At 57.1% G+C, this 26,556-nt stretch overlaps 2 protein-coding genes across 2 annotated transcripts; one reads left to right on the forward strand and one right to left on the reverse strand.

Moving 5' to 3' along the window:
- Nucleotides 1–948: 948 nt before the first annotated feature.
- Nucleotides 949–6,780, reverse strand: PPP1CA (protein phosphatase 1 catalytic subunit alpha). Its single transcript, XM_084630403.1, has 7 exons — nucleotides 6,588–6,780; nucleotides 4,880–5,011; nucleotides 4,369–4,599; nucleotides 3,801–3,905; nucleotides 2,345–2,568; nucleotides 1,843–1,977; nucleotides 949–1,396 (listed from the first exon to the last, which is right to left on the reverse strand). The coding sequence occupies exons 1-7, from the start codon at nucleotides 6,640–6,642 to the stop codon at nucleotides 1,286–1,288; spliced, it is 993 nt and encodes a 330-aa protein (XP_084486529.1). The 5' UTR covers nucleotides 6,643–6,780; the 3' UTR covers nucleotides 949–1,285.
- Nucleotides 6,781–8,144: 1,364 nt separating this feature from the next.
- TBC1D10C (TBC1 domain family member 10C) lies at nucleotides 8,145–25,929 on the forward strand. Its single transcript, XM_084631126.1, has 10 exons — nucleotides 8,145–8,604; nucleotides 9,013–9,227; nucleotides 15,309–15,408; nucleotides 15,822–15,929; nucleotides 17,087–17,193; nucleotides 18,013–18,127; nucleotides 18,836–18,901; nucleotides 19,415–19,604; nucleotides 20,291–20,445; nucleotides 24,788–25,929. The coding sequence occupies exons 1-10, from the start codon at nucleotides 8,407–8,409 to the stop codon at nucleotides 25,304–25,306; spliced, it is 1,773 nt and encodes a 590-aa protein (XP_084487252.1). The 5' UTR covers nucleotides 8,145–8,406; the 3' UTR covers nucleotides 25,307–25,929.
- Nucleotides 25,930–26,556: the final 627 nt, after the last annotated feature.

A 26,556-nucleotide genomic window follows, 5' to 3' on the forward strand; every position in this document is an offset into this window, starting at 1 on the left:
GAGCTGCTGGAGCCCTGCTGCTGGCCGTGAGTGAGCTGGCTATGGAGCTGAGCTGCTGGGCTAACAACAGCCACAGGCTGAGCAGCTGGGGCACACTGTAACCCTCTTACTGCCCAGGAGCACCATCCCACCCAGCCCTGGGGTCCAGTAAGCAGTCTCCCCACCCCACCGTTTCCCTGGTTAGAAGCCAGCAAATCTGCAGCTGCCAGTGTGCATGGTGTCTACCTCGGCTGAGGGAAGCTGCCAGACTGTCTGCTGGGGGGCCACAAACTAGGCAGAGTGCGGGGCTGTCCCCTGCTCCTGGGCACCTGGCTCTTATTAGCCCTGCTGCTTCCCAGCCACACTGGGGGCAGGAAGAGCAGGCCCATGCTTTCCCCCTCCAGCACACTCCCATTGTAATGGCTGTCATACCCCCTTCCAGGCAGCTGAGTTCACCCAATATCCTCTGCTACAGTGACCCCCACATGCTGCCTCCTCCCATCTTAATGAGGGGGCAGTCTGGGCTCAGCTGCCACTGACACCCTCAGCACCCCCTTCTGGCAGGGAGCCCTTGGCTCCTGGAGCCATCAAGGTCCCTGCAGGGGCTGTGGCCCCCTGCACTCCATCATACCAGGCTAGTTCATGGCCCCACCATAATACAACCCCAACCGATGGTGTAGGGGCAGCACAGCTCTCCCCAGAAGTGGCTGCACATCAGCACTCCGCCAGGGGAGGGGGGGGGCGCGTGAGGAGGTGCTGGGGGCTGGAAGGCGCTAGGCCCCTGCTCACAGGTCAGAAAGGAGCGCCCTGTGGCATTGGCTGCAACAGGCAGGGGCTGAGGGGAGATACCATTGTCCGCTCCCAGGGGCATTAGAGCCTCAGCATGGGGCAAGACAGGGTATTCCCTGCATAGCCCCTCAGAGAGCCCCTGCCATGGGTTGGGAATGGAGGGACAGGGAGGCAGCAGGGTAAGAATTTCTGGTAAATATTTATTCAAAAAAAATCTTCTCAGCATTGTGGGGGAGGGGCAAGGGGCTCAATAGACTTGATCCAAATAGACTGGCAAAATAGACTTGATCCAAAAAGGTTAAACCCACTCCCCCAGAATCAAGAGCCCTCTCTGGCTCCCTCTCCCCAGAGCAGGATTTTTGGTATCAAACTCCAGGAGTTTAAAAATAATAAATCAGCTCTGCCCCAGGCAGGCAGGGTGGGCACTAGACAGCAGAGCCCCTCTGTGCAGAGAACTAAGGACAGGGCAGTGAAGGGGCACCCCCAGTCCATGGGGTAGGGCAGGGGGAGCAGCTGGTTACTTCTTGGCCTTGGCTGAGTTACGCGGGGGTGTGACAGGGCGCCCGCCGGGGTTCAGGCCGCTGAACTGCCCGTACTTGCCCTTGTTCTTGTCAGCCGGTTTCAGGATCTGCAGGAGAAGAGGCAGGTTGGATGCAGAGAAGGGGGTCCCAGCCTGCTGGGCCCTGCCCCTCAAGAGCTGGCACAGGTACTGGGCCAGGGCCCATTCCAGCCCCCGCAGCCCAGAGGATCTACTGCTCTTGAAATTTCAGCCCCGCCCCCTCACTGAAGAAGTGGCTGCCATAGGGACACCTCCTCAGAGTCCAGACTTGGGGTCCCCACAGCTCCTCTAAGGCCCAGACCCTTCCCCATCTGGGCTGTTACTGGAAAGGGGGGTTGTCCTCTGCAGGAGGTTTCGTCCCCCACTCGCCATTATCCCAGCTGATGTCTGACACCCCTCCCAGCTCCCCCTGGCAGGGAGCTCAGGCTGCAGGGCCAGGGCTGCCGCAGGGTGCTGGCTCCACACCCCCCCTGCCCCAGCAGGGTGGGCATGGCACTGCCCTGCCCCGGGCTCACCTGGAAGGAGCACATGAGCGTCTCGTCCACACTCATCATAGCACCTGCGTTGTCAAACTCGCCGCAGTAGTTGGGGGCTGAGAAGAGTGTCACCAGCTGGCGCTTGGCAAAGAACTCGTAACCATCCTCCACCACCTGGGGCAGGGAGACAGAAGTTAGTATCTGGCCCGACCCAGCCCCAGGCACCCCACTCCATGCCCCCAGCTCTGCCTGACCCCCAAACTGGCACAGCCTGGCACCACAGACTAACCCCTCTCTGTCACCCACATGGGACGCAGGAGCAGGAACAGACTGATCCAAACAATGCAAGCCACCCCCAGCCAGCAGGTTCCTGTACCCCAGCCAGGGGAAGCCCCACCAGAGAGCACCCCACACAGTTCTGACGATGGCCCTCCATCCAGACCCACGGCCCCTCAGCCATCCCAGCCCTTCTGATGCCCCTCAATCTCATCCAACAGCCCCCTAGTGCTGGGCTCCCCTGCCCCCCCCCCCCCGCTAGTACCTGGTGTGCCCGACAGATAAGGTCCAGGTCGTGTTTGTGCAAGAACTTAGCGACCACCTCAGAGCCAAAGGTGAAGGAGACGCCGCGATCATTCTCGCCCCAGCCCTGGACATCCTTATCGGGGTCAGACCAGAGGAGGTCGCACAGCAGGCCCTGATCTGGCACGTCTGTGGGGCGCATGATCCTGCGGATCTGCTCCATCGACTGCAGGTCTGGCGAGAGCCCTGAGGGGAGGGGGGAAATTAGTCTGTTAGATTCCGCCCCACACACTGTGGTAGCATATTAATAGGGCCCTTCGTTTTCAGTTTTTATTTTATTTAATTTTCTCCAGGAATTTATCAGTGTTTATTACCACAACACCACCACCAGGTGAAAAATCAGTGCAAAAAACTTGATTTTTCTGGGTAAATATTGGTTTTATTTTGGTGGACGGAAGGACGGGGGAAAAGTATTCAGTAAATTAATGCTGTGAATTCCATTCATCAATGTGGTTTGCTGCAGAACTAAACAGAACTCAAAACACAATGTCACCTCTGAGTTTAAGAAAACAATAGATCTCTAATCCCCAAATAAAGCTTTTTATTTGAACAGTTTACTGGTGTAGACTTAGAACTATTCGCATATAAATATTTACATTTAATAATTGGGCCACACCATTTGCAGCACATACACTCAACTTCATCCTTTTCTCATGTTTTTGTTTTTGAAAACTTTTGAATACTTCCTTCTGTTCAGAAATGTATTCTGATACAGATTTTCTTCTCATTTTAGTGTGTCAGATCTTTAAACCGTTATCTGCTAACAGCTTGAAATGTGTACGTGGTGAGCATGAGATTCATAAGTATGTTCAGATGCACATGCACTTCAGATTTTGCATGTTGCCTCTTTATTTCTTGCATGTATCTTCTAGACCAATACATAGCCTTAGTTCAACAGGCAGCTTTGCATATACACAGACTAATGTATTATCGTGATACATATAGCTCATGCAATGCTTTGTATTTTCCTAATCAAACATTTTTTTATATATATTTGAATGACGGAAAAGTAGGGTGAAAATCAGAAAAAAAATGAATAATACTTTTTGTAAAAACCTGGGGATTTTTCGGTAAAAATCAGTTTAAACTGAAAACAAAGGGGCTTACATTTTAATTATCCCACCATACACAGCCCCTATAGCAACTCCCTGCCCCCCAATATCTGCCTTGCAGCAGCCCACCCCAGATGCTCCCACCCCCACAGCTCTCCCAGCATCCATTAGCCCTACCCCAACACCCTGCCCTGATCAAGTGCCCACAGCCCCATGGGACACTAGCACCCTCCGCCTTCCCCAGCAGTGCCCTCTACTGGATGAAGCCCACACTGGAATTCGTGAAACACCCCACTAGGTTGTCTCCCTGCCCCGCCCCCCCAGGACAGGGTCACTGCCCCACACACCCTGCAGCCCCTCCCACACCTCCATGGCCGCAGAAGATCTTCTCGTCCACAATGGCAGCGATGGGCAGGCAGTTGAAGCAGTCGGTGAACGTCTTCCACAGCTTGATGTTGTAGCGCCTCTTGCCTGTGGGGGGATGGGAGTCCAGTCACTGTGGGAGACACAGGAGCTGCCCCCCCCCCCCCCCCCAGGCTGGGCCCTGGCCTGCTGGGAGAGACCTAGGCCACACAGGGAGCCAAATGAACTGTACAGTGACGGCACATAGGGCCTTCCTCTGTAGGGGGTGCCAGTCAGACCCTGTCAGCTAGGGGGCACATGGGATATAGGGCAGAGGCTGCCCTCTGCCATGGACATTGGCACACTCACGGTTCGGGGTGTAGAGGATATGGTGGTCAGGGCAGAGGGGGTACAAGAGTATAGATACGGGGTGGTGGAGGATATGGAGTGTACAGGGGGCAGAGTAATGCAGGCACACTCATCATAGAAGCCGTAAACGCGGTTGATGCTGGAGCGCTCATGGTAAGGGGAGCTGGGTTGGGGGGGGAATTTGGGGGGCCAGGTGGTGGTGGTGAGGGGCCCCCACACTCACACTCATCGTAGAAGCCGTAGATGCGGTTGATGCTGGCACACTCATGATTGCCGCGCAGCAGGAAGAAGTTCTCAGGGTATTTGATCTTGTAGGCCAGCAGGAGGCAGATGGTCTCCAGCGACTGCTTCCCCCGGTCCACATAGTCTCCCAGGAAGAGGTAGTTGCTCTCAGGCGGGAAGCCTCCGTACTCAAAGAGCCGCAGCAGGTCGTAGTACTGCCCATGGATGTCACCTGGGAGGTGAGGAGGTGAGTACAGCAGCTACCACAGCCAGGCCTAACCCACCTCCCCCACAAAGCCAGGGTCCTCCCCCCACAGACCTAGGGATCCCTCCCACCTCTGGAAAAGGCCAGGAAGTGGGCCACGGATCCAGCCCTGGCTTCCCCCCCACCGAGCCCAAGCCAGCGAACCCCCCCCCCCCCCCCGAGTGAACAAGAGGTGCAGGGAATCCCCCCAGCCTCTACCCCATGGCTGCTAGGAGGAAGGTTCCCACCCCTGACCTTGTTCACTCACCGCAGATTTTCAGTGGTGCCTCCAGCTCCAGCAGGATGGGCTGGCTCAGGAAGATCTCCCGCGACTTGAGGCAGAGGCCCCGGATCTCACTCTCCGTCAACTGCACGTTCTTGCCGGGCCGGGAGCCTTGCACTGCAACACAGCACAGCGGGCGTCTCTGCTGGGCTGCGGTCATAGCCCCTGCAAAGCTCACAGACCCCCCCAGCTCAGGGCAAGGCCCCAGCTCCAGCTGGAATGGTTCAAGGGACTACAGGGCTGAACTGCCTGAGGCTTTTCTGGGCAGGCCTATGTACCCCCCCCCCCACACACACACACGGGCAGGTTAACAGGTGAGTCAAGACCAGCAAAGGGGGAGGAGGTGTCAAGGAGCCCTGGCCCAGCCTCACCAGCTCTGTGCAGCCGGCTCAAGAGGCGCAGTGAGGCTGGACCCAGACCCACCAGGGCATCTCATACAGGACCTTCGGCCAGAACCCATATGGGATCTTCAGACACTCTACCAGTTAGAGGAGAGCTCGTACCCCCTACAGACGAAAGGCCCTGCATCCCATTTCCTCACCCCTCTGAGCCAGCCAGTCCCTCCACCCCAGGGCAGGATTGGACCCAGCACCCCCAGTGGGGAAAGGCCCCATGTCCCATTCTCACACCCCTCTAAGCCAGCAAGTCCTCCCACTCTGGGGTTGGATCAGAGCCAGTGCCCTCTAGAGGAAAAGGTCCTGTATCCCATTCCCCACCCCCTCCGCTCCTGGTCACACTAAAGCCCTTTTCAACACTGCAGGCTGCAAGAATACACGTTTTAAGAAGCAGGGTGGCCTGGTAGTTGATACTGGATTGTGAGACCAGGCACCTGGGTTCTTTCTCCAGCTCTAAACTGTTCTGTAACCTTGGGCCACTCAATTTCCCCATATGACACACAGAACTAATGCTTCTGCTTTGCCTTTGTGATGCATGGGGATGCGAGATCAGATAATCTGCCGCTCAGCAACTGCTCCGGTCCAGGGTCCAGCCCCAGGGGTCAACTACCACCCAAAAAGCGTAGCTAGGGTCGCCCACCCAAACACCCGTAGTATTATAAGGGTGCAGGGAAGTAACAGCTAATCTCTCCCTCCCTTTTGTTAGCAGCACTGGGAGAGCAGAGGTCGCACTGGGACCACCGTCACCTCCCCCCACACCGGTCTGACTCTTTCCACAAACGCCCCCCTCTTCCCGGTCTCCCCTCCCTCCACAAACGCCCCCGCCCCCAGGGGTCTCCCCCTCCAGCGGCGATCAAGTCCCCACACCGCCCCCGGGAATGGGAGAGTCCCTAGCTCCTCCCTGGGGCCTAGGAACAGCGAGTCCCACCCAGGACTGCCATGAAACGTACACGCCAAGGGCCCGGCCGGCGTGGGGCAGGCAGCAAGCGGCCGGGCCGCTACCGGAGCCCCGGTCCCCGCCCTGCACGAAGGGCCCGCCCTGACCCCCGCCCAGGAGCGCGCTGCAGGCAGGGAGACCCGAGCGAAAACAAAGGAACCCACGAAGTCAACACGGAACTTCCCGGAGCGCCCGGCCCGTTCCAGCCACAGCGCCCCGGGGCTCCCCGCGGCCGACCCCGCCACAGCCCAGCCCGTGCGGGGCGGGGGGCAGGGCAGGAGCCAACCGGACAAATCCCCAGCACCGCCCCACGCCCTCCATCGCCCCCGCTCGGGCTCCTCCCGTCCCGGCCCCACCGCACCTTCCAGCAGCCGCCCGATGATGGAGTCCAGGTTGAGTTTCTCGCCCTCCGACATGGCGGCTCTGCGGGGGGAGGCCCGGACTCCTGGGTTCCTCACGCTGCACTCACCCCCCGCCCGCCTGCTTGGCTCCGCGAGGTCCGGGCCGAGAGCCTGGCTCTGACTGACTGACTGCCGCTTTCAGCTAGGAGGCGGGTCGGGAGCGCCGCGCCCCCTAGAGGAGTGGAGGGATTATGAGCAGACACAGGCCTATAGCCCCGGGGGAGGGCGCGGCTCCGCAGCGCTGCCTCTGCCAGCAGGGGGCGCTGCAGGGAGCGGGGTGGGGGCGCTGGCTGGGGCGGGGGGAGCTCCCGGCTACTCCAGCCCCAGCCTCTGCCAGCAGGGGGCGCTGCAGGGAGCAGGGTGGGGGCGCTGGCTGGGGCGGGGGGAGCTCCCGGCTACTCCAGCTCCAGCCTCTGCCAGCAGGGGGCGCTGCAGGGAGCGGGGTGGGGGCGCTGGCTGGAGCAGGGGGAGCTCCCGGCTACTCCAGCTCCAGCCTCTGCCAGCAGGGGGCGCTGCAGGGAGCCGGGTGGGGGCGCTGGCTGGGGCGGGGGGAGCTCCCGGCTACTCCAGCTCCAGCCTCTGCCAGCAGGGGGCGCTGACTGGGAGGAGGGGAGCTCCCGGCTACTCCAGCTCCAGCCTCTGCCAGCAGGGGGCGCTGCAGCGAGCGGGGTGGGGGCGCTGGCTGGGGCGGGGGGAGCTCCCGGCTACTCCAGCCCCAGCCTCTGCCAGCAGGGGGCGCTGCAGCGAGCGGGATGGGGGCGCTGGCTGGAGCAGGGGGAGCTCCCAGCTACTCCAGCCACAGCCTCTGCCAGCAGGGGGCGCTGCAGGGAGCCGGGTGGGGGCGCTGGCTGGGGCGGGGGAGAGCTCCCGGCTACTCCAGCCTCTGCCAGCAGGGGGCGCTGCAGGGAGCGGGGTGGGGGCGCTGGCTGGGGTGGGGGAGAGCTCCCAGCTACTCCAGCCCCAGCCTCTGCCAGCAGGGGGCGCTGCAGGGAGCAGGGTGGGGGCGCTGGCTGGGGTGGGGGGGAGCTCCCGGCTACTCCAGCCACAGCCTCTGCCAGCAGGGGGCGCTGCAGGGAGCCGGGTGGGGGCGCTGGCTGGGGCGGGGGAGAGCTCCCGGCTACTCCAGCCTCTGCCAGCAGGGGGCGCTGCAGGGAGCGGGGTGGGGGCGCTGGCTGGGGTGGGGGAGAGCTCCCAGCTACTCCAGCCCCAGCCTCTGCCAGCAGGGGGCGCTGCAGGGAGCAGGGTGGGGGCGCTGGCTGGGGTGGGGGGGAGCTCCCGGCTACTCCAGCCACAGCCTCTGCCAGCAGGGGGCGCTGCAGGGAGCCGGGTGGGGGCGCTGGCTGGGGTGGGGGAGAGCTCCCGGCTACTCCAGCCTCTGCCAGCAGGGGGCGCTGCAGGGAGCGGGGTGGGGGCGCTGGCTGGGGTGGGGGAGAGCTCCCAGCTACTCCAGCCCCAGCCTCTGCCAGCAGGGGGCGCTGCAGGGAGCAGGGTGGGGGCGCTGGCTGGGGTGGGGGGGAGCTCCCGGCTACTCCAGCCCCAGCCTCCCCAGCAGGGGGCGCTGACTGGGAGGAGGGGAGCTCCCAGCTACTCCAGCCCCAGCCTCTGCCAGCAGGGGGCGCTGCAGGGAGCCGGGTGGGGGCGCTGACTGGGACGGAGGGGAGCTCCCGGCTACTTCAGCTCCAGCCTCTGCCAGCAGGGGGCGCTGCAGGGAGCGGGGTGGAGGCGCTGCCCCACAAACACACTCCCCGTGGCCTCAGGTTCCCCTCCCCCTTCACCCGCATGCTGCCTGCTGCATCAGCCCTGTCAGGTGCAAAAGGAAATGACAGCAAAGAGGAAATAAGTTTGCAGCGCCCGTGGGGAGCGCGCTGGACTGAGGTGTTGGCAAGGGACGGATGCACGACCGTGCCACTTGGGCACTGCTCCACTGGGAATGGCCCCAGCACAGAGCACGAGCTAAGGGGATTGGGCACATTGAAGGTGAGTGGGAACGAGGGAATGGAGCACGGGGAGGGCTTCTTGGGGACAATGTGGGGACATTGCCTAGGAACCCCCCTGAGCTGTGCCAGGGGGCCAAACTTGGAGACCAGGGCTGCACAAAGTCACCCCCGGGATAGACACAAGAGAATTGGGGTGGGGGGCTCTGTGTGAGGGTGTTACGCTCCCTGCCCAGAAACCAGGCCCCCGTGGGTTCCTCCCCCCAGTACACAGGGCAGACTCTGGGGGAGAGGGGATGAGGGGCACCAGGGGGCAGACCCTGGGGGAGATGGGGGTGCAGGGCCCTGGGCAGGTCAGACCCTGGGGATGTCTCCTGGGGTGTTGGGTTCAGGGCTGGCCATGCTGGGCGCTCACTGCAGGCCCCTCTCCCTGCCCTCTCTCCCCCTGCAGGGTGCTGGGCTCGCAGGCATGGCGTCCGGCCCCATGTCCTCTGCTGACTCCTCCAGCCTCAGTACCCCGGAGGAGCTGTTGGACACCTTCGACTCAGCCCTTGGGCGCCATGATGACTCCAGCTCGCTGGGCTCCGACTCTGAGCTGAACGGGGCTGCCCCCTATCGCCAGACCGACCGCTATGGCTTCCTTGGGGCCAGTGGCGCCCAGGATGGGTGAGTGGGGCAGGCCTGGGCATTGGAGTGCTCAAAGTGGGCATTGCAGAGGGGTGCTGCAAAAGGCACTCCTGTGTCCCCTGGGGGTGAGCACGCTGCATGGCTGACCTGGATGCCTGGGTCCCATTCCTCGTCCTGATATCTTCCTCCCTGGAACCATCATGGGTGCTGGGCTGATACCCACCTGAGCTTTGAGCCTGGATCCAGCATCTCCCCAGTCTGTGAGCTGAGGATATGGGGTGCTCAGGCCCATAGAACGGACATACACAGAGGAGCTGAGCCCCTGGCCTGGGGACTGGGGAATCAGCCCACATCCAAGAGGAGCAGCTTGTGGTTGTGACCCTGCCCCCCACCTCTCTCCTAGTCCTGCTGCCCCCTGGGGGGTGGGGCAGAAGCAGGGAAGAGGTGGAGTTTGGGGAACGAGGGTCTCAGAAACTGGGAGAGAGAACAGTTTGGGACTCTTGCATCAGGGCCCTGTGCACCAGCCCCACCTCCCTAACAGCCAGATGTAGGGGAGCCCCCGACCCAGGGAATATGTCGGGGATGCCCTCTGGGGTCTCCACACCCAAGGTGCTAGTGAGGGCAGGCACTCTGCTGGGGAGGCACAACGGTCCCTGGGCACCCCGGTTCACTCTCTGTACCTTCCCCCAGCTGGGGAATCACGAGTGGGTGTACAGCCCCAAAGCTGGATCCAGGTAGAGTCGGCTCAGGCCATCAGCCTCATGGCTGGGTCAGCTGAGGTTGCGGGAGCTTTCGGGGTAGGGTTTGGAAGAGCCCATGCCACCCTGGTGCCAGTGTGCCATGCTGCTGCCCCGCTTCCTGCAGCAGAGTGTCCTGTGTGCCCTCCTTCCTAGAGGCAGCCCCAGCCCCATAACTGTCTACGTGTACAATCACAATAACACCTAGCTGTTCCAGAGCACCTGCCATCCCATCTCCTATTGGATGGGAGAGGTGCGGGGGTGGTGTCCTACTCCCCATTGTACAGATGGGGAAACTGAGGCACCAACCAGGGCAGGTGACCTGCCCCAGCTCACACAGCCAGCACTGACTGCAAAGTGCTGCAGGGTGAAAGATGCTATGTTACTATAACATCCTCTCCTGCTTCCCTGGGACCTGGATTATTGGGGTGTCTCCCTGGACACTGGGCTAGCTGATGGTGATAATAAATGTGAGGGCTAAGCTTAGCTAGTGCCAAGGGGTTTAGTGGTGATTATTCAGCATGGCAAGGCTAAGGTCTGTTTGGTTGTTGTTTTAATGCACAGTGTGCTAAAGGCAGATGACAGGGTGGGGTTTTCTAACTACCTGCTCAGTCAGGATTCCAAGGTCCTCCCTTGTGGGAGGGGGGCATGTTTAAGTAGGGTCTAACCAAACAGATCCCAGTTCTGAAATCTGCAAGGTGCGTCTGCAAAGGAGCAGAGCTCAGGAACACCAGAGATGGAAGCTCTGTCTTTGGAGGGGATTTTCCCTCCCCTTCCTTACTGTTCGTTACAAAAACCGTAGGAAATGAAATGCAAACTATGACATCAATGCAACACGCGGAGGCATGGGAAGGCCCCTGGATCCCTGGCTGGAAGGCCAGAAGGGGCTGTTCTGATCATCTAGTCCAGTGGTTTTCAACTTTTTTCATTTACAGACCCCCAAAAAATTTCAAATGGAGGGTGCAGGCCCCTTTGGAAATCTTAGACATGATCTGCAGACCCCACCCATGATCTGCAGACCACAGGCTGAAAACCACTGGTCTAGTCTGATCTCCTGTGGAGCCCAGGGGTGACTCCTCCACTGATCCCAGAACTTGTGATGAGCTCGAGCGGGTCTTTAGAGATGTCCCCTCTGGACTGCCAGGCACCGAGGCCTGGAGAATGCTCCGGCCCTGGGGGAAGCTGGGGAACTCTGCCCCATTCCCATGCCATGATCCTGCAGAGAACATGAGCTCAGAAGCTGTGGTTTTCTTCCTAACTACTCACACCTGTCCATGGCCCTTTTCTTTCTTTGGGTTCTGGGGGTGGGGCGTGTGCTAATGACGGGTGTGAGGCCCATGTCAGCCCCAGAGAAGAGCTCTGGCCCCTCACCCCTCTGGGAAGGGCTCTGACCACTGTGAGTGCTGGGCCAAGGGAGGGGAGCACCCTGGACCCCTCGACCCGCATGAACTAACTTCCTGTTTCAGCAGCTCATGGCTCAGCCACATCCTGTCCCTGTCTCCATGGTGATGTGCACACCGTGCTTGCAGCAGTGTGCGGTCAGGGACGTCAGTGCCCCAGCCTCTCCCACCCCCACCTCACCCCGCCGAGCGGCTCAGGGTGTGAACGGGCCCAGGAGAGAAGAGAGAACAGCCCTGTTCAGCCCCACACCTGTTTTCCCTGGGATCCTTTCCTACAGCCTTGCCCTGGGGATCCACTCTGTGCTGCTGGGAAGGTTGCATGTGGTGAGGCTGCCAACCTGCCCCCGAAGGCAATTCCCCTGCCCAACAGACCTGTCACTGCCCACACCCGTGTCCTGATAAAGAGTATGAGAGTGAAGCTCTGTGGGTTAAAACACTGATAGTCTTACTCCCTCTTTATTCAGTGTTTATTTGCTCATTATTCAGTATTTGCTCGCTCATTACTCAGTGTTTACTTGGTCATTACTCAATGTTTATTTGCTCATTACTCAGTGTTTACATGGACATTACTCGGTGTTTATTCGCTCATTGCTCGGTGTTTATGTGGACATTACTCAATGTTTACTCACTCATTACTTGTTATGTGGACATTACTCAATGTTTACTCGCTCGTTGGTGTTTATATGTGGACATTACTCAATGTTTACTCACTCATTACTCTGTGTTTACGCACTCATTACTTTGTGTTTACTCACACATTACTCAGTGTTTATTTACTCATTACTCAGTGTTTACACACTCAATAGTCAGTGTTTACACACTGATTACCCAGTGTTTAGGTGCTCATTACTCATTACAACAAAAATGATTAGGAGTATGGAATAGCTTTTACATGTGAAGAGATTAAAAAGACTGGGACTGTTCAGCTTGAAAAAGAAACGACTAAGGGGGGCTATGGTAGTGGTCTATAAAATCATAACTGGTGTGGAGAAAGTGAATAAGGAAGTGTTATTTACCCCTTCACATAACACAAGAACCCGGGGTCACCCGATGAAATTAACAGGCAGCAGGTTTAAAACAAACAAAAGGAAGTATTTCTTCACACAACACACAGTCAGTCTGTGGAACTCATTGCCAGGGGATGTTGTGATGGCCAAAAGTATAGCTGGGTTCAAGAAATAATTAGATAAGTTCATGGAGAATAGGTCCATCAATTACTTTTAGCCAAGATGGTCAAGGACAAACCCCATGCTCTGGGTGTCCCTAAACCTTTAACTGCCAGATGCTGGGAGTGGATGATATGGGATGGATCACTCAATAATTGCCCTGTTCTGTTCATTCCCTCTGAAATACCTGGCATTGGCCACTCTCAGAAGACAGAATACTGGACTAGAGGGATCATTGGTCTGAGCCAGTATGGCCTCTCTTACATTCTTAGTGTTTACTCACTTGTTACTCCATGTTGTTTACTCACTCGTTACAGCAGCATCACTATAGTGTAGACACGTGCTATGGTGAGGGAAGGCATTTTTCCATTGCTGTAGTAAATCCACCCCCGTCGAGAGGCGGTAGCTAGGCCAATAGAGGAATTCTTCCATCAACCTAGCTGTGTCTGCAGTCAGGGTTAGGTTGACCTAACTATGTTGCACAGGGCATGACATTTTCCACAGTCCTTAGTGATGTAGCTAGGTTGACCTAAGTTTTATATGTAGACCAGGCCTCAGTGTTTACTCGCTTGTTATTCAGTGTTTACTCACTCGTTACTCAGGTGTTACATAGGCCCAGATGGAGGGCAGGCAGTTTGTGGCAGGTGCCAGTTCTGCCCTCCTCACAGGCTACAACAACCCTTGAGGCTCAACTAGTGCCTCTGCTGCAGTAGACCGATGGAGCTTTGCACAGAACAGTCAGAGACAGTGCAGCACCTCCCCTCCCCTGTTCTGCCCCTAGGACACCACATCTACCTGGGGCTGCTGCAAGGTGGCACATGAACTGGCAAAGCCAACTTTGCACCTGGACCTAAGGTCCTCTGCATAAAGACTCCCTAGGGCAACAGGGAGTTGAGCCCTTGGCATTTGCTAGGTCATTACTCAGCCATGTTTAGTTGGTTATTATTCAAATGCCACCTGGTGTTTGCTTAGCCATTGCTCAGTATTCAGTTAGTATTTACTCAGTCATTATTCAGGGTTTACTCAGTGGTTATTAAGGCATTGTGTGGTGTTCATTTAGTCATTACTCAGTAGTCAGGGTTTACTAAATTGTTACTAAGTGTTTATTGAGTCATTATTTGGTCTTTACCTGGTCATTACTCATGGTTTACTCAGTTGTTACTTGATCACTCCTTTGCTGCTACTCAGGTTTATGTAGTCATTACCCAAGCATTACTTGATATTTACTCAGATGCTACTCAGCAATTACTTGCTAATGCTCAGTGTTTACTCACTTGTTACTCAGGGATTAGTAAGTATTTACTCAGTCATTACTCACTGATTAGTTGTTAATCATTACTCCTTGCTTACTTGGCCGTTACTCAAACTCATGGTCTCCATGGCAGAGGGAATGCATCCAGATCTGGTTGCTCAGAATGTGCCCCATGAATTTACAAACCCAATAAACAAGAGATCTGTGCTTCTGGTGGGAGTGTGGGGGTTGTGGGGTGTCTCTGAAGCACATGGAGGATGAAAAGCAATGCTCTGGGTCTCTAAACAATAACAGACGGTTAAGACAATGCTCCCTCAGCATGCAGAATGTGGGGGTGACGCTGGGGGGGAGGTCTATGGCTCATCTGGGGGTAGTGTTGGCAGGGTGATGGTGCTGCCAGCCTGTAGCTGGGGTTAGGCAGGAGAAGGGTCAGAGTTAAGGTGATGTTAGAATCATAGAATCATAGAATATCAGGGTTGGAAGGGACCCCAGAAGGTCATCTAGTCCAACTCCCTGCTCAAAGCAGGACCAATTCCCAGTTAAATCATCCCAGCTAGGGCTTTGTCAAGCCTGACCTTAAAAACCTCTAAGGAAGGAGATTCTACCACCTCCCTAGGTAACGCATTCCAGTGTTTCACCACCCTCTTAGTGAAAAAGTTTTTCCTAATATCCAATCTAAACCTCCCCCACTGCAACTTGAGACCATTACTCCTCGTTCTGTCATCTGCTACCATTGAGAACAGTCTAGAGCCATCCTCTTTGGAACCCCCTTTCAGGTAGTTGAAAGCAGCTATCAAATCCCCCCTCATTCTTCTCTTCTGCAGGCTAAACAATCCCAGCTCCCTCAGCCTCTCCTCATAACTCATGTGTTCCAGTCCCCTAATCATTTTTGTTGCCCTTCGCTGGACTCTCTCCAATTTATCCACATCCTTCTTGAAGTGTGGGGCCCAAAACTGGACACAGTACTCCAGATGAGGCCTCACCAATGTCGAATAGAGGGGGACGATCACGTCCCTCGATCTGCTCGCTATGCCCCTACTTATACATCCCAAAATGCCATTGGCCTTCTTGGCAACAAGGGCACACTGCTGACTCATATCCAGCTTCTCGTCCACTGTCACCCCTAGGTCCTTTTCCGCAGAACTGCTGCCTAGCCATTCGGTCCCTAGTCTGTAGCTGTGCATTGGGTTCTTCCGTCCTAAGTGCAGGAACATCCTGATTTGCCTAGTGTTTAGTTTTCACATTCCCAGGTGCCACCTCCCCCTGCCCAGCCCCAGGGTAGGGCAGGGGTACAGGGAGCTGAGGCAGCAGTACGCAGAGAGGAAGGATTGGACAGGGGGTGGGCAATGAGGAGGCTGTGCTCTCTTCCCAGAGAAGTGCCCCAGGAGGGGAGCCTAGTGCGGCGACTGAATGAGGGAGAAGAGGGGGCACAAGCGAGGAGGAAAGAGGGAATGAAAGAGAGGTAGAAGGGGTGCACCAGGGGGACAAAGAGATGGTAGGAATGGAGGCACAGGGCGAGGAGGAGATGGCCTTTGGCCTGACACCCATTCTCTTCACTAATCCAGCCCGGCCCAGCCCCCAGTAGAGCTCGTCCGGCACCGGGAAAACAGATGGCTGGAGATGACATCACACTGGGAGAAGGCCATGGCCAGGAGGTACAAGAAGGTGAGGAGGAGCCACAGAGAAATCCCAACCCCTCTATGGGGCCACCCCGATTGCCCAGTGGGGCACTCAGCCCTCCCATGGAGTACCCCAAAGGGCCCTGCTAATTCCCCCAGGGAGCAACCAGTCTCCCCATAGGGCACCCCAGTGTCCTCCAGTCCCCCAGGGGATTGGCTGCTGCCAGGGCTTCCCCCATTACATCTCCTGACAGTGTCATACCACACAGCTGAGCCCCCTGGAGCTAGGGTCTCCCTGCCCCTGAAGCCTGTGTCCCAGGGCCCTGGCTCTGTCTAGTGTCTAGCATGCTGGACCCCCATTCCCTGGCCTCGTCCCATGGGGGGGTGCACTGGGTCCCCTCTCCCTGGCCCTGTCCTGTGGAGGGTTGTGCTGTGGTTGATGCAGTTCTCTGGCTCCAGGTGAAGGTCCTGTGCCGTAAAGGGATCCCCTCGTCCATGCGAGCCCGCTGCTGGCCCCTGCTGTGTGGAGGGCAGGCCAGCATGACCCGCAACCAGGGCAAGTACAAGGTAACCAGCTCCTCCCCTCTCCCCTGCCTCCCTGGCAGCTCCCACTCTCCCTCGGCATCCTCTGCCTCCCACCCACCACCTCTGGCCCACCAGCATCCATGCCGATGCCCCCAAGCTCTGAGCCAGCTGCCTCCCACACTTTCACACGCCTGGCTCTAGGCACTGGCTATGCACAAGGCTACCCTGTATTGACTAGCGTGCAGAGAGGATAACATCCCAGCTAGCACTGCTGCTAGGGGAGCGCTCCTTTACCTCTTGCAGCAGGCACCTGCATTGCTGCAGTGGCAGGAGGGGAGCTCTCCGCTCCCCAGGGCCAGAGGGCAGGGGGTTAATATAGAGGGTGAAAGGGCCTGATCTTGTTCTCCCTGACCCTGCTGACTGCCATGGGGTGACTGGCAGGAGAACAGGATCTGGCCCCAGGGTGAGTCATTGTCAGTGTCAGAATATGACGTCTCGAGGCCCAGATCCACTGGATCTGTGCTATGACCCAGCTTATAAACAGTGCTGTGTGGGTACCCCTTCAGTGTACCAGTCTCCCGAGGGGTCTCATTCTTCCTTCAGGGCTGGCCACAAGGCCTTAATGCCTCCAAGATGGAGCTGCTGGACTCCAGCCCTCCTATTTTGTGCTATGAGCTCTGCCCCACGAGTCCCAGCTGAGCCAGATGCCTGGTCAGAGATATTCACCCCCTCCAAGGCCCCGCTGGCACATGGTGCAGGGAGTCCTGAGGGGAGAAGCAGAGGGACAAAAGTTAAGACATCATCTGTCCTGACCAGCACCAGAGCTCCATGAGCCATGCTGCTGCTGTGAGAACTGCAGTTTCCTTTCTCTGTCCGTGTCCCTCAGTCCCAGGTGAGAGACTGCAACTGATTTCATGTGTTCAGCCTGCTGGGAGCCCTTGCTGATAGGTGGCAGTTCAGTCATTGGGGTTTCCATTGCTCTTGGTTGGTCCCAGCCAGAGCCGAAGGACCCACATCCAGTTGCTCTGATGCCCCTTCTGGCCCACACTGCGCCTGCAAACACAACCACCATGCCAGGAGCCACTAACAGCCGCCCCAGGCCCTGATCTCCCGCCGCTAACCCTGAGCCCCTGCCTGGGGGATGGAGTGGGGTGGCCCACTTCCTATCGCCATAGTCACCCATTGCCGTGTCACCGTAGGAACTGGAACAGTCACCTGGCGACCCGCAGTGGTTGGAGACCATTGAGAAGGACATCCACCGCCAGTTCCCCTTCCACGAGATGTTCCTGTCGCCTGAGGGGCACGGGTAAGGGGGTGGCAGGGGCACAGCCAAGTGCTGGGGGAGCAGAGGGAAAACCCTGCTGGGGCTAATGCCTGAGTTGTCCCTGCAGCTGGAGCGGGGTGCTGTGTCCTGCCACCCAGGCCAGGATGATCCTCCTGGCTGGGCAGCGCTGCCCTAGTGGGCCTGTGGTTCCCATTCCAGGCACTTGCCACTGAGTGGTGCTGTCTCCCCACTGACACCAGCTCCCAGCGGCTCCAGTTAAAGAGCAGGGATTGTCCAAGGGGCAGGGGGAATGTGGCTGGGGTCCATGCCATTGAGTTGCGCCGGCTGGGGCACCACTCGGGCATATGAGCCAGAGTCATCCCCCCACACCCGGGCAACCTGCAACTGAATGGTGTCCCCTGGGGAGTGCCCAGCTGGGCAGCAGAGTTACCCCCAAACCCCTGAGGAGAGGAGGAGTGTGTGACCCATCTATCAGTCCCCATCCACACTCCTCCTTCCTTCTATCTATCCCTCCCTCCCTTCCTCCCTCCCTATTCACACTCCTTCCTCCCTCCATCCACATGCACACCTATCTCTCCCTCCCTCTATCCACACATCCACCCAAGAGACTCCCCTCTAGGTATCTATTTAGAGAGTTCTGTATATACGTAGCCTCATGGACTCAGGACACCTGGGTTCTCTTCCCAAAGGTCTGATCTGACATGGGGTGGGGTATGGGTGGTGGCAGGGGATGATACTGGACTAGATGGGCCCAGTGTTCTGGTCCTGTATGGGGAGGGAGCTCTGCACCGGGCACCCCATGTCCAGGCCCAACTCTAACACCCAGCCCCATCCGTGCAGGCAGCGAGGGCTCCTGCAGCTCCTGAAGGCCTACACTGTGTACCGGCCCCGCGAGGGCTACTGCCAGGCCCAGGGCCCTGTGGCTGCAGTGCTGCTCATGCACATGCCTGCTGAGGTGAGTCATGCTCAGCAGCTACTGGGAACCATGCCCTCCCCCAACTGCACTGCCTCCCCCCCTGCCCTGGCACCTGACCTAACTGCCCTACCCCTCCTCCACTCCCTGCCCCTCCCCCGCTGCCCAGCATCTGTCCTCACTGCCCTGCCCCTCCCCTACTGCCCTGCCCCTCCCTGCAGGTCACCCGCCCTCACTGTCCTGCCTCTGTACCCATTGCCTTGCCCCACCTCATCCTACTGCCCAGCCCCACCTCACAGGGCACCCACCCCCATTGCCCTGCCCCTGTCCCCACTCTCCTGAACCCACACCAGGCACCTGCCCTCACTGCCCTGCCCCACCCTGTCGAGTACCCACCCCCATTGTTCTGCCTCCCTGTGATATAACCCCATCCACTCATGGGCACTGACTCATGGGCACTGCCCTCCCCCATGGAGCAGCCAGCTCCCATCCCCTCACAAGACACCCTCCCCATCCCCATGGGTCACCAACCCCACTCCCAGCCCTCATTAGCCAGTACCCTCAGGCCCCTTTGCATGCTGGGGCAGCCAGTTCCCCTCTCCCCCACACATGATACACACCTTCCCCCTCACATAAACTCTGTGTTGCTCCCCTGACAGCCCCCTGTGCCTCTCCTCTATTCACCACTGCCCCCGTGTGCTCCGGGGACTCCAACATCCCCCATGACTAATGTCTCTCCCTCCTCTGCAGCAAGCCTTCTGGTGCCTGGTGCAGATCAGTGAGCGCTACCTGCCTGGCTACTACAGCCCCGAGATGGTGAGAAACCCCCTGTGCCCCTCCCCCAGGATGGGAATTCCACAGGGTCATGGACCCTTATAAGATGCAACATAGAGTCAGCAAGGGATGGGGAGGAGCCTGCAGCTGCCTGGCCTCGCCCTCCCCATCAGGGGGCGCTCGGACACCAGGGATGGGGAGGAGCCTGCAGCTGCCTGGCCTCGCCCTCCCCATCAGGGGGTGCTGGGACACCAGGGATAGGGAGGAGCCTGCAGCTGCCTGGCCTCGCCCTCCCCATCAGGGGGCGCTCGGACACCAGGGAGAGGGAGGATTCCTGCTGTGACACCACGGAGGGGGAGGAACCTGCACTGCCCAGCCTCACCCTCCCCAGCAGGGGGTGCTGTGACACCAGGGAGGAGGAGGAGCCTGCACTGCCAACCCTACCTTCCCCAGCAGGGGAGTAGGAGAGGGCTATGGAGCTGGAGCCTGTATGCTTGGCAGCAGGGTGAGGCTGTGCAGCGGGCAGATTTGATGGGTTCTTGGTTGCCCCCACAGGAGGCAGTTCTGCTAGATGGCGAGGTCTTCATGGCACTGCTGCGACGCGTCTGCCCCAAGGCCTACAAGCACCTACAGAAGCATGATGTGGGGCCGCTGCTCTACGTCACTGAGTGGTTCCTGTGCCTCTACAGCCGCACCCTGCCCTTCCCCACCGTGCTGCGCATCTGGGATGCCTTCCTCAGCGAGGGTGTGTGATACGCTGGCTCAGCCCAGAGCTCCACCAACTGCCAGCCATCCAGCCTGCAGCCAGGGCTGTACTGGGGGCATGGTCCTGCACAATTTATGCTCCCCCACAGCTGAGACGTCCTGGCTGCTCTGGACCAGGAGGGGCGGGGCCGGGTCATGTTGTCTTGGTGGTTTCACAGCTCCCCACAAGCCTGCTGCCTGTTTCATGGCTCCACCTTCCCCAGCTCCGCTGACTGCTTCATGGCTCCCACACACACCTTGACTGGCTGTTTCATGGCTCCCCTCCCAGGTCCCCTGGCTGTTTCATGGCTCACCCGGCCACCTCTTGGCTCCCCCTCCCAGAGGCCTTTGACTGTTTCAAGGCTCTCCCCCCACCCCACCCCAGCTCACCTGGCTGTTTCATGGTGTCCCCCACACACAGCTCCCCAGGCTGGTTCATGCCTCCCTGTGTAGGTCCTCCTGGTTGTTTCACATTCTCTCTCTCTCTCTCTCACTCACACAGAGCTCCCCTGACAGTTTCATGGCTCCCCCTCCCAGGTGCCTTTAGCTGTTTCATGGCTCCCTCCTAGGTCACCATGGCTGTTTCAGCCCCTCCTGCCCGCTCGCCCCCATCTCCTGGCTGTTTCAGGGCTGCGCCAGCGCCCCCTACTGCTGGCTTGGGGCCTGACGGCTGCGATCTCCCTGCAGGGGTGAAGGTGCTGTTCCGGGTGGGGCTGGTGCTGGTGCGCCTGGCTCTGGGCTCTTCGGAGAAGCTGCGGGACTGCACGGGCGTGGTGGAGACACTGGAAAAGCTGCGCAGCATCCCGGCCCGCCTGCTGCAGGAGGACACATTCATGGCCGAGGTGAGGCACAAGGCAGGGACCAGGCTGGATTTCTGCTGCAGAGATAGGAACCTTCTCCAGCCTCCAGCACAGCCCCTGGTGGGGCCAGGTCTCCCTCCTCTATTCAACCCACAGGGCCAGGCATCCCCAGCTCCTTCCTCCCCCATTCTCCTGCCCCCTCCCCAACTCAGTCCCTGCAGGGACAGGCCTCCCCAGCTCTGTCCTGCCCCCTTCTTCTGCCCCCTCCCCAACTCAGCTCCCAAAGGCCATGCGTCCCCAGCTTTGACCTCCCCCTCACCCTGCCCTGCCCCTTCCCCAATTCAGCCCCCTGAGAGGCTTACAGCACAGTGCACACTGCTGGGGAGGGAGGGGCTGGGCAGCTGCTTTACAGGCTTTACTTTCCCCCCACCCCCCAGTGTCATAGAATCATAGAATATCAGGGTTGGAAGGGACCTCAGGAGGTCATCTAGTCCAACCCCCTGCTCAAAGCAGGACCAATCCCCAACTAAATCATCCCAGCCAGGGCTTTGTCAAGCCTGACCTTAAAAACCTCAAAGGATGGAGATTCCACCACCTCCCTAGGTAACGCATTCCAGTGTTTCATCACCCTCCGAGTAAAAAAGTTTTTCCTAATATCCAACCTAAACCTCCCCCACCGCAACTTGAGACCATTACTCCTCGTTCTATCATCTGCTACCACGGAGAACAGTCTAGAGCCATCCTTTTTGGAACCCCCTTTCAGGTAGTTGAAAGCAGCTATCAAATCCCCCCTCATTCTTCTCTTCTGCAGACTAAACAATCCCAGTTCCCTCAGCCTCTCCTCATAAGTCATGTGTTCCAGTCCCCTAATCATTTTTGTTGCCCTCCGCTGGACATTTTCCAATTTTTCCACATCCTTCTTGTAGTGTGGGACCCAAAACTGGACACAGTACTCCAGATGAGGCCTCACCAATGTTGACTCATATCCAGCTTCTCATCTACTGTAACCCCCTAGGTCCTTTTCTGCAGAACTGCTGCCTACTCATTCGGTCCCTAGTCTGTAGCGATGCATGGGATTCTTTCGTCCTAAGTGCAGGACTCTGCACTTGTCCTTGTTGAACCTCATCAGATTTCTTTGGCCCAATCCTCTAATTTGTCTAGGGCACTCTGTATCCTATCCCTACCCTCCAGCGTAAATACCTCTCCTCCCAGTTTAGTGTCATCTGCTGAGGGTGCAATCCACACCATCCTCCAGATCATTAATGAAGATATTGAACAAAACCGGCCCCAGGACCGACCCTTGGGGCACTCCACTTGATACCGGCTGCCAACTAGATATGGAGCCATTGATCACTACCCGTTGAGCCTGACAGTCTAGCCAGGTTTCTATCCACCTTATAGTCCATTCATCCAGCCCACACTTCTTTAACTTGCTGGCAAAAATACTGTGGGATACCGTGTCAAAAGCTTTACTAAAGTCAAGGAACAACACGTCCACTGCTTTCCCCTCATCCACAGAGCCAGTTATCTCGTCATAGAAGGCAATTAGATTAGTCAGGCATGACTTGCCCTTGGTGAATCCATGCTGACTGTTCCTGGTCACTTTCCTCTCCTCTAAGTGCTTCAGAATTGATTCCTTGAGGACCTGCTCCATGATTTTTCCAGGGACTGAGGTGAGGCTGACTGGCCTGTAGTTCCCAGGATCCTCCTTTTTCCCTTTTTTAAAGATGGGCACTATATTAGCCTTTTTCCAGTTGTCCGGGACCTCCCCCAATCACCAGGAGTTTTCAAAGATAATGGCCAATGGCTCTGCAATTACATCCGCCAACTCCTTTAGCACTCTCTGATGCAGCGCATCCAGTCCCATGGACTTGTGCTCGTCCAGCTTTTCTAAATAGTCCTGAACCACTTCTTTCTCCACAGGGGGCTGGTCACCTCCTCCCCATGCTGTGCTGCCCAGTGCAGTAGTCTGGGAGCTGACCTTGTTCGTGAAGACAGAGGCAAAAGAAGCATTGAGTACATCAGCTTTTTCCACATCCTCTGTCATTAGATTGCCTCCCTCATTCAGTAAGAGGCCCACACTTGCCTTGACTTTCTTCTTGTTGCTAACATACCTGAAGAAACCCTTCTTGTTACTCTTAACATCTCTTGCTAGCTACAACTCCAGATGTGATTTGGCCTTCCTGATTTCACTCCTCCATGCCCGAGCAATATTTTTATACTCCTTCCTGGTCATTTGTCCGATCTTCCACTTCTTGTAAGCTTCTTTTTTATGTTTAAGATCAGCAAGGATTTCACTGTTAAGCCAAGCTGGTCGCCTGCCTTTTTTACTATTCTTTCTACACATCGGGATAGTTTGTCACTGTAACCTCATAAGGATTCTTTAAAATACAGCCAGCTCTGCTGGACTCCTTTCCCCCTCATGTTATTCTTCCAGGGGATCCTGCCCATCAGTTCCCTGAGGGAGTCAAAGTCTGCTTTTCTGAAGTCCAGGGTCCATATTCTGCTGCTCTCCTTTCTTTCCTGTGTCAGGATCCTGAACTCGACAATCTCATGATCACTGCCTCCCAGGTTCCCATCCACTTTTGCTTCCCCTACTAATTCTTATCATAGAATCATAGAATATCAGGGTTGGAAGGGACCTCAGGAGGTCATCTAGTCCAACCCCCTGCTCAAAGCAGGACCAATCCCCAATTAAATCATCCCAGCCAAGGCTTTGTCAAGCCTGACCTTAAAAACTTCTAAGGAAGGAGATTCTACCACCTCCCTAGGTAACGCATTCCAGTGTTTCACCACCCTCCTAGTGAAAAAGTTTTTCCTAATATCCAACCTAAACCTCCCCCACTGCAACTTGAGACCATTACTCCTTGTCCTGTCCTCTTCTACCACTGAGAATAGTCTAGAACCATCCTCTCTGGAACCACCTCTCAGGTAGTTGAAAGCAGCTATCAAATCCCCCCTCATTCTTCTCTTCTGCAGGCTAAACAATCCCAGTTCCCTCAGCCTCTCCTCATAAGTCATGTGTTCCAGACCCCTAATCATTTTTGTTGCCCTTCGCTGGACTCTTTCCAATTTATCCACATCCTTCTTGTAGTGTGGGGCCCAAAACTGGACACAGTACTCCAGATGAGGCCTCACCAATGTCGAATAGAGGGGGACGATCACGTCCCTCGATCTGCTCGCTATGCCCCTACTTATACATCCCAAAATGCCATTGGCCTTCTTGGCAACAAGGGCACACTGCTGACTCATATCCAGCTTCTCGTCCACTGTCACCCCTAGGTCCTTTTCTGCAGAATTGCTGCCTAGCCATTCGGTCCCTAGTCTGTAGCTGTGCATTGGGTTCTTTCGTCCTAAGTGCAGGACCCTGCACTTATCCTTATTGAACCTCATCAGATTTCTTTTGGCCCAATCCTCCAATTTGTCTAGGTCCCTCTGTATCCTATCCCTGCCCTCCAGCGTATCTACCACTCCTCCCAGTTTAGTATCATCCGCAAATTTGCTGAGAGTGCAATCCACACCATCCTCCAGATCATTTATGAAGATATTGAACAAAACCGGCCCCAGGACCGACTCCTGGGGCACTCCACTTGACACCGGCTGCCAACTAGACATGGAGCCATTGATCACTACCCGTTGAGCCTGACAATCTAGCCAACTTTCTACCCACCTAGTCACCCATCATCTAGTCCACTCTCCGCGTTAATACCTGTGGAGAGAACATGAAAACGGTTGCTTACCTGTATCTGCATTGCTGGTACATGGACACTCCCCTTTCTTCTTCTGGAGGTCACATGTTGCCAAATTTCTTCACCGCCCTCCTGTCCCCACTGCGCAGCCTGCTCTGAATCTTCAGAACATTGTGTCCGTAGAAGCATATCCTGACATCTGTCCAGGAAATCTTCAGTTTCTCTTATGCAACACAGGGTCGATACTTGTTTCTTCAGACCTTGAACCTTCTCTTCCAATATGGAGACCAACTTGCACTTTGTACAGACAAATTCGCTTCTGTCCTGTGGAAGAAAGACGTGCAGGTCACAACAGCTGAACACTCCCCATCCATATTACCTTCCTTCTACGAGCTTCCTCAGAAGTTGTAGTAACTACTCAGAGAAGCCGGCAAGATGGCAAGATGTAAGCCTCAGTGGGCCCTCCCCAGGCGAATGCCCAGGAAAACTCCCTCTGTTCGCCGCTCAGCTGGTTTGCAGCTGACTGGCTTTTTATAACAGTCAGGCCCACTCAAAGTCATGGTGCCCTCTGCTGTTTCTCTTCCCTGCACACACCCAGCTGAGGCTTCTCACCTGTGCACTTGGGGTCTCTTTGCACACGGGGCTCCCCCCAAGACTCAGACCCAATGATGTCCCCCCACTCCCATCTCCTGCAGGTTTACGACGTGGCCGTCTCGGACCGCGATGTGGAGCGCGAGTGCCAAAGCCAGCTAGCCAAGCTATGCAAGGTCCGGCCTGATTTCGGGTACCGCCCAGAGCAGCGCCTGCCCAACGCCAAAGCCGTCTTCGACGCCCAGCAGCTGGAGGATGCGCAGCAGCCCGAGAAGGACAAGCACCCAGCGCCCACATTCCTCATCCCCGAGATTGTGGTGGACCCGCCCCCACCCCTCCTGAAGGAGCAGCGCCGGCTGGAGAAGGAGCGGCTGAAGGAGCAGCGCCGACAGGAGCAGGAGCGGCATCAGCAGGAGGAGGTACAGCGCCAGCAAGAGGAGGCGGCAGCCGAGAAGCAGGCACGGAAGAAGAAGCCCCCAGGCAGGAAGAAACCGGACACGCGTGGCAAGACTTTCCACATGGCTCAGCATCCCATGCTCAGCCCAGCGCAAGGGGGCGGGAAAGGGGAGGAGCCTGGTCCCGCCAAGAGAAACTCTGCCCCTTACCTGGAGACCTATTTCTGAATGGGTAGGGCGGAGCCTGCCCTAGCAAGAGAGACTCCACCTCTCACTGGAGACCTGTTTTGAATGGCAGGGGCGGAGCCTGCCCCACCAAGAGAGGCTCCACCCTCTATTTGCTCAATGGATGGAGAGGAGACAGTGTGGGGCGTCGCGTTGAAGAGGGAAGGGGTCTTGGGCTTAGAGGGTTGAGACCCCCCTGCATCCTGTAGCACCGATCAGCAAGGCCTGATTTTCCCAGTCCCCAGCAGCATTCACACTGTGTGATGAACATGCCCACTGCAATCTGGCCACTGGTGTCAGCAACATGAACAGTCCGGCCCCTGCCTGGGCCTTGCTCACGCACAAGCACTGCCCCTCCATTGGAGACCTGACTGAGGCACACAGCTCCTTACGGGAGAGCCAGGCCCCTGGGTACTGTGGCAGCCACCCTGTGAATACTGCAGCCTATGATTGTAGCGGGGAAGAGGGTCAGATTGAAAACTTAAAGGGAAATGAAACTTCTTTCTGGGGTCCCTCCCCCCTGAGCTGTGGCCAGGATGGGGGGTGGGGCTGATGAGCCACCGCTTGGTAGCTTGTCTGAGTAGATGGTATTAAAAGTTCGTCCTGGGGGCAAAAGCCAATCAGAAGTATTGAATCGGGAGCCTGTTTGTTCAGGAGACCACAGTGGGAGGAAGGAAATAGCCCCATCCACCTACGGGCAGGGGCAGGGCAGCTCTTACCTGACAAACAACAGGAATTACTGGGGGAAGGAAATATGCCCTAAGGCAGCCTCCTGGGGATGGGCCAGGGCAGGAATGGCAGGAGACTGATTGATTTTTCATTGTTCTTAAAATCCAAGGGTTTGGGTCTGTGTTCACCGGTACAAATTGGTGAGGATTACTATCAAGCCTTCCCCAGGAAAGGGGGTGTAGGGTTTGGGGCGATATTTTGGGGGAAGACGTCTCCAAGTGGGCTCTTTCTGTGTTCTCTGTTTAAAACGCTTGGTGGTGGCAGCATACGGTTCAAGGCCAAGGCAAAGTTTGTACCTTGGGGAAGTTTTTAACCTAAGCTGGTAAGAATAAGCTTAGGGGGTCTTTCATTTGGGTCCCCACATCTGTACCCTGAGGATCCCGCAGTGGCTTTCTACGTGGAAGCCAGCTGGGCTAGAAACCTGGATGGCCAGCAGTGAAGGTGCCCTATCCCCAGTGGTGGTCAAATGGGGTGGGATTAAGGACCTTCCCCCTCCGCCCCACAGATGAGTTGGCCTGTGGAGT

The sequence above is a fragment of the Lepidochelys olivacea genome, assembly GCF_965140295.1.
Source record: "Lepidochelys olivacea isolate rLepOli2 genome assembly, chromosome: 6".
Classification (NCBI taxonomy): domain Eukaryota; kingdom Metazoa; phylum Chordata; order Testudines; family Cheloniidae; genus Lepidochelys; species Lepidochelys olivacea.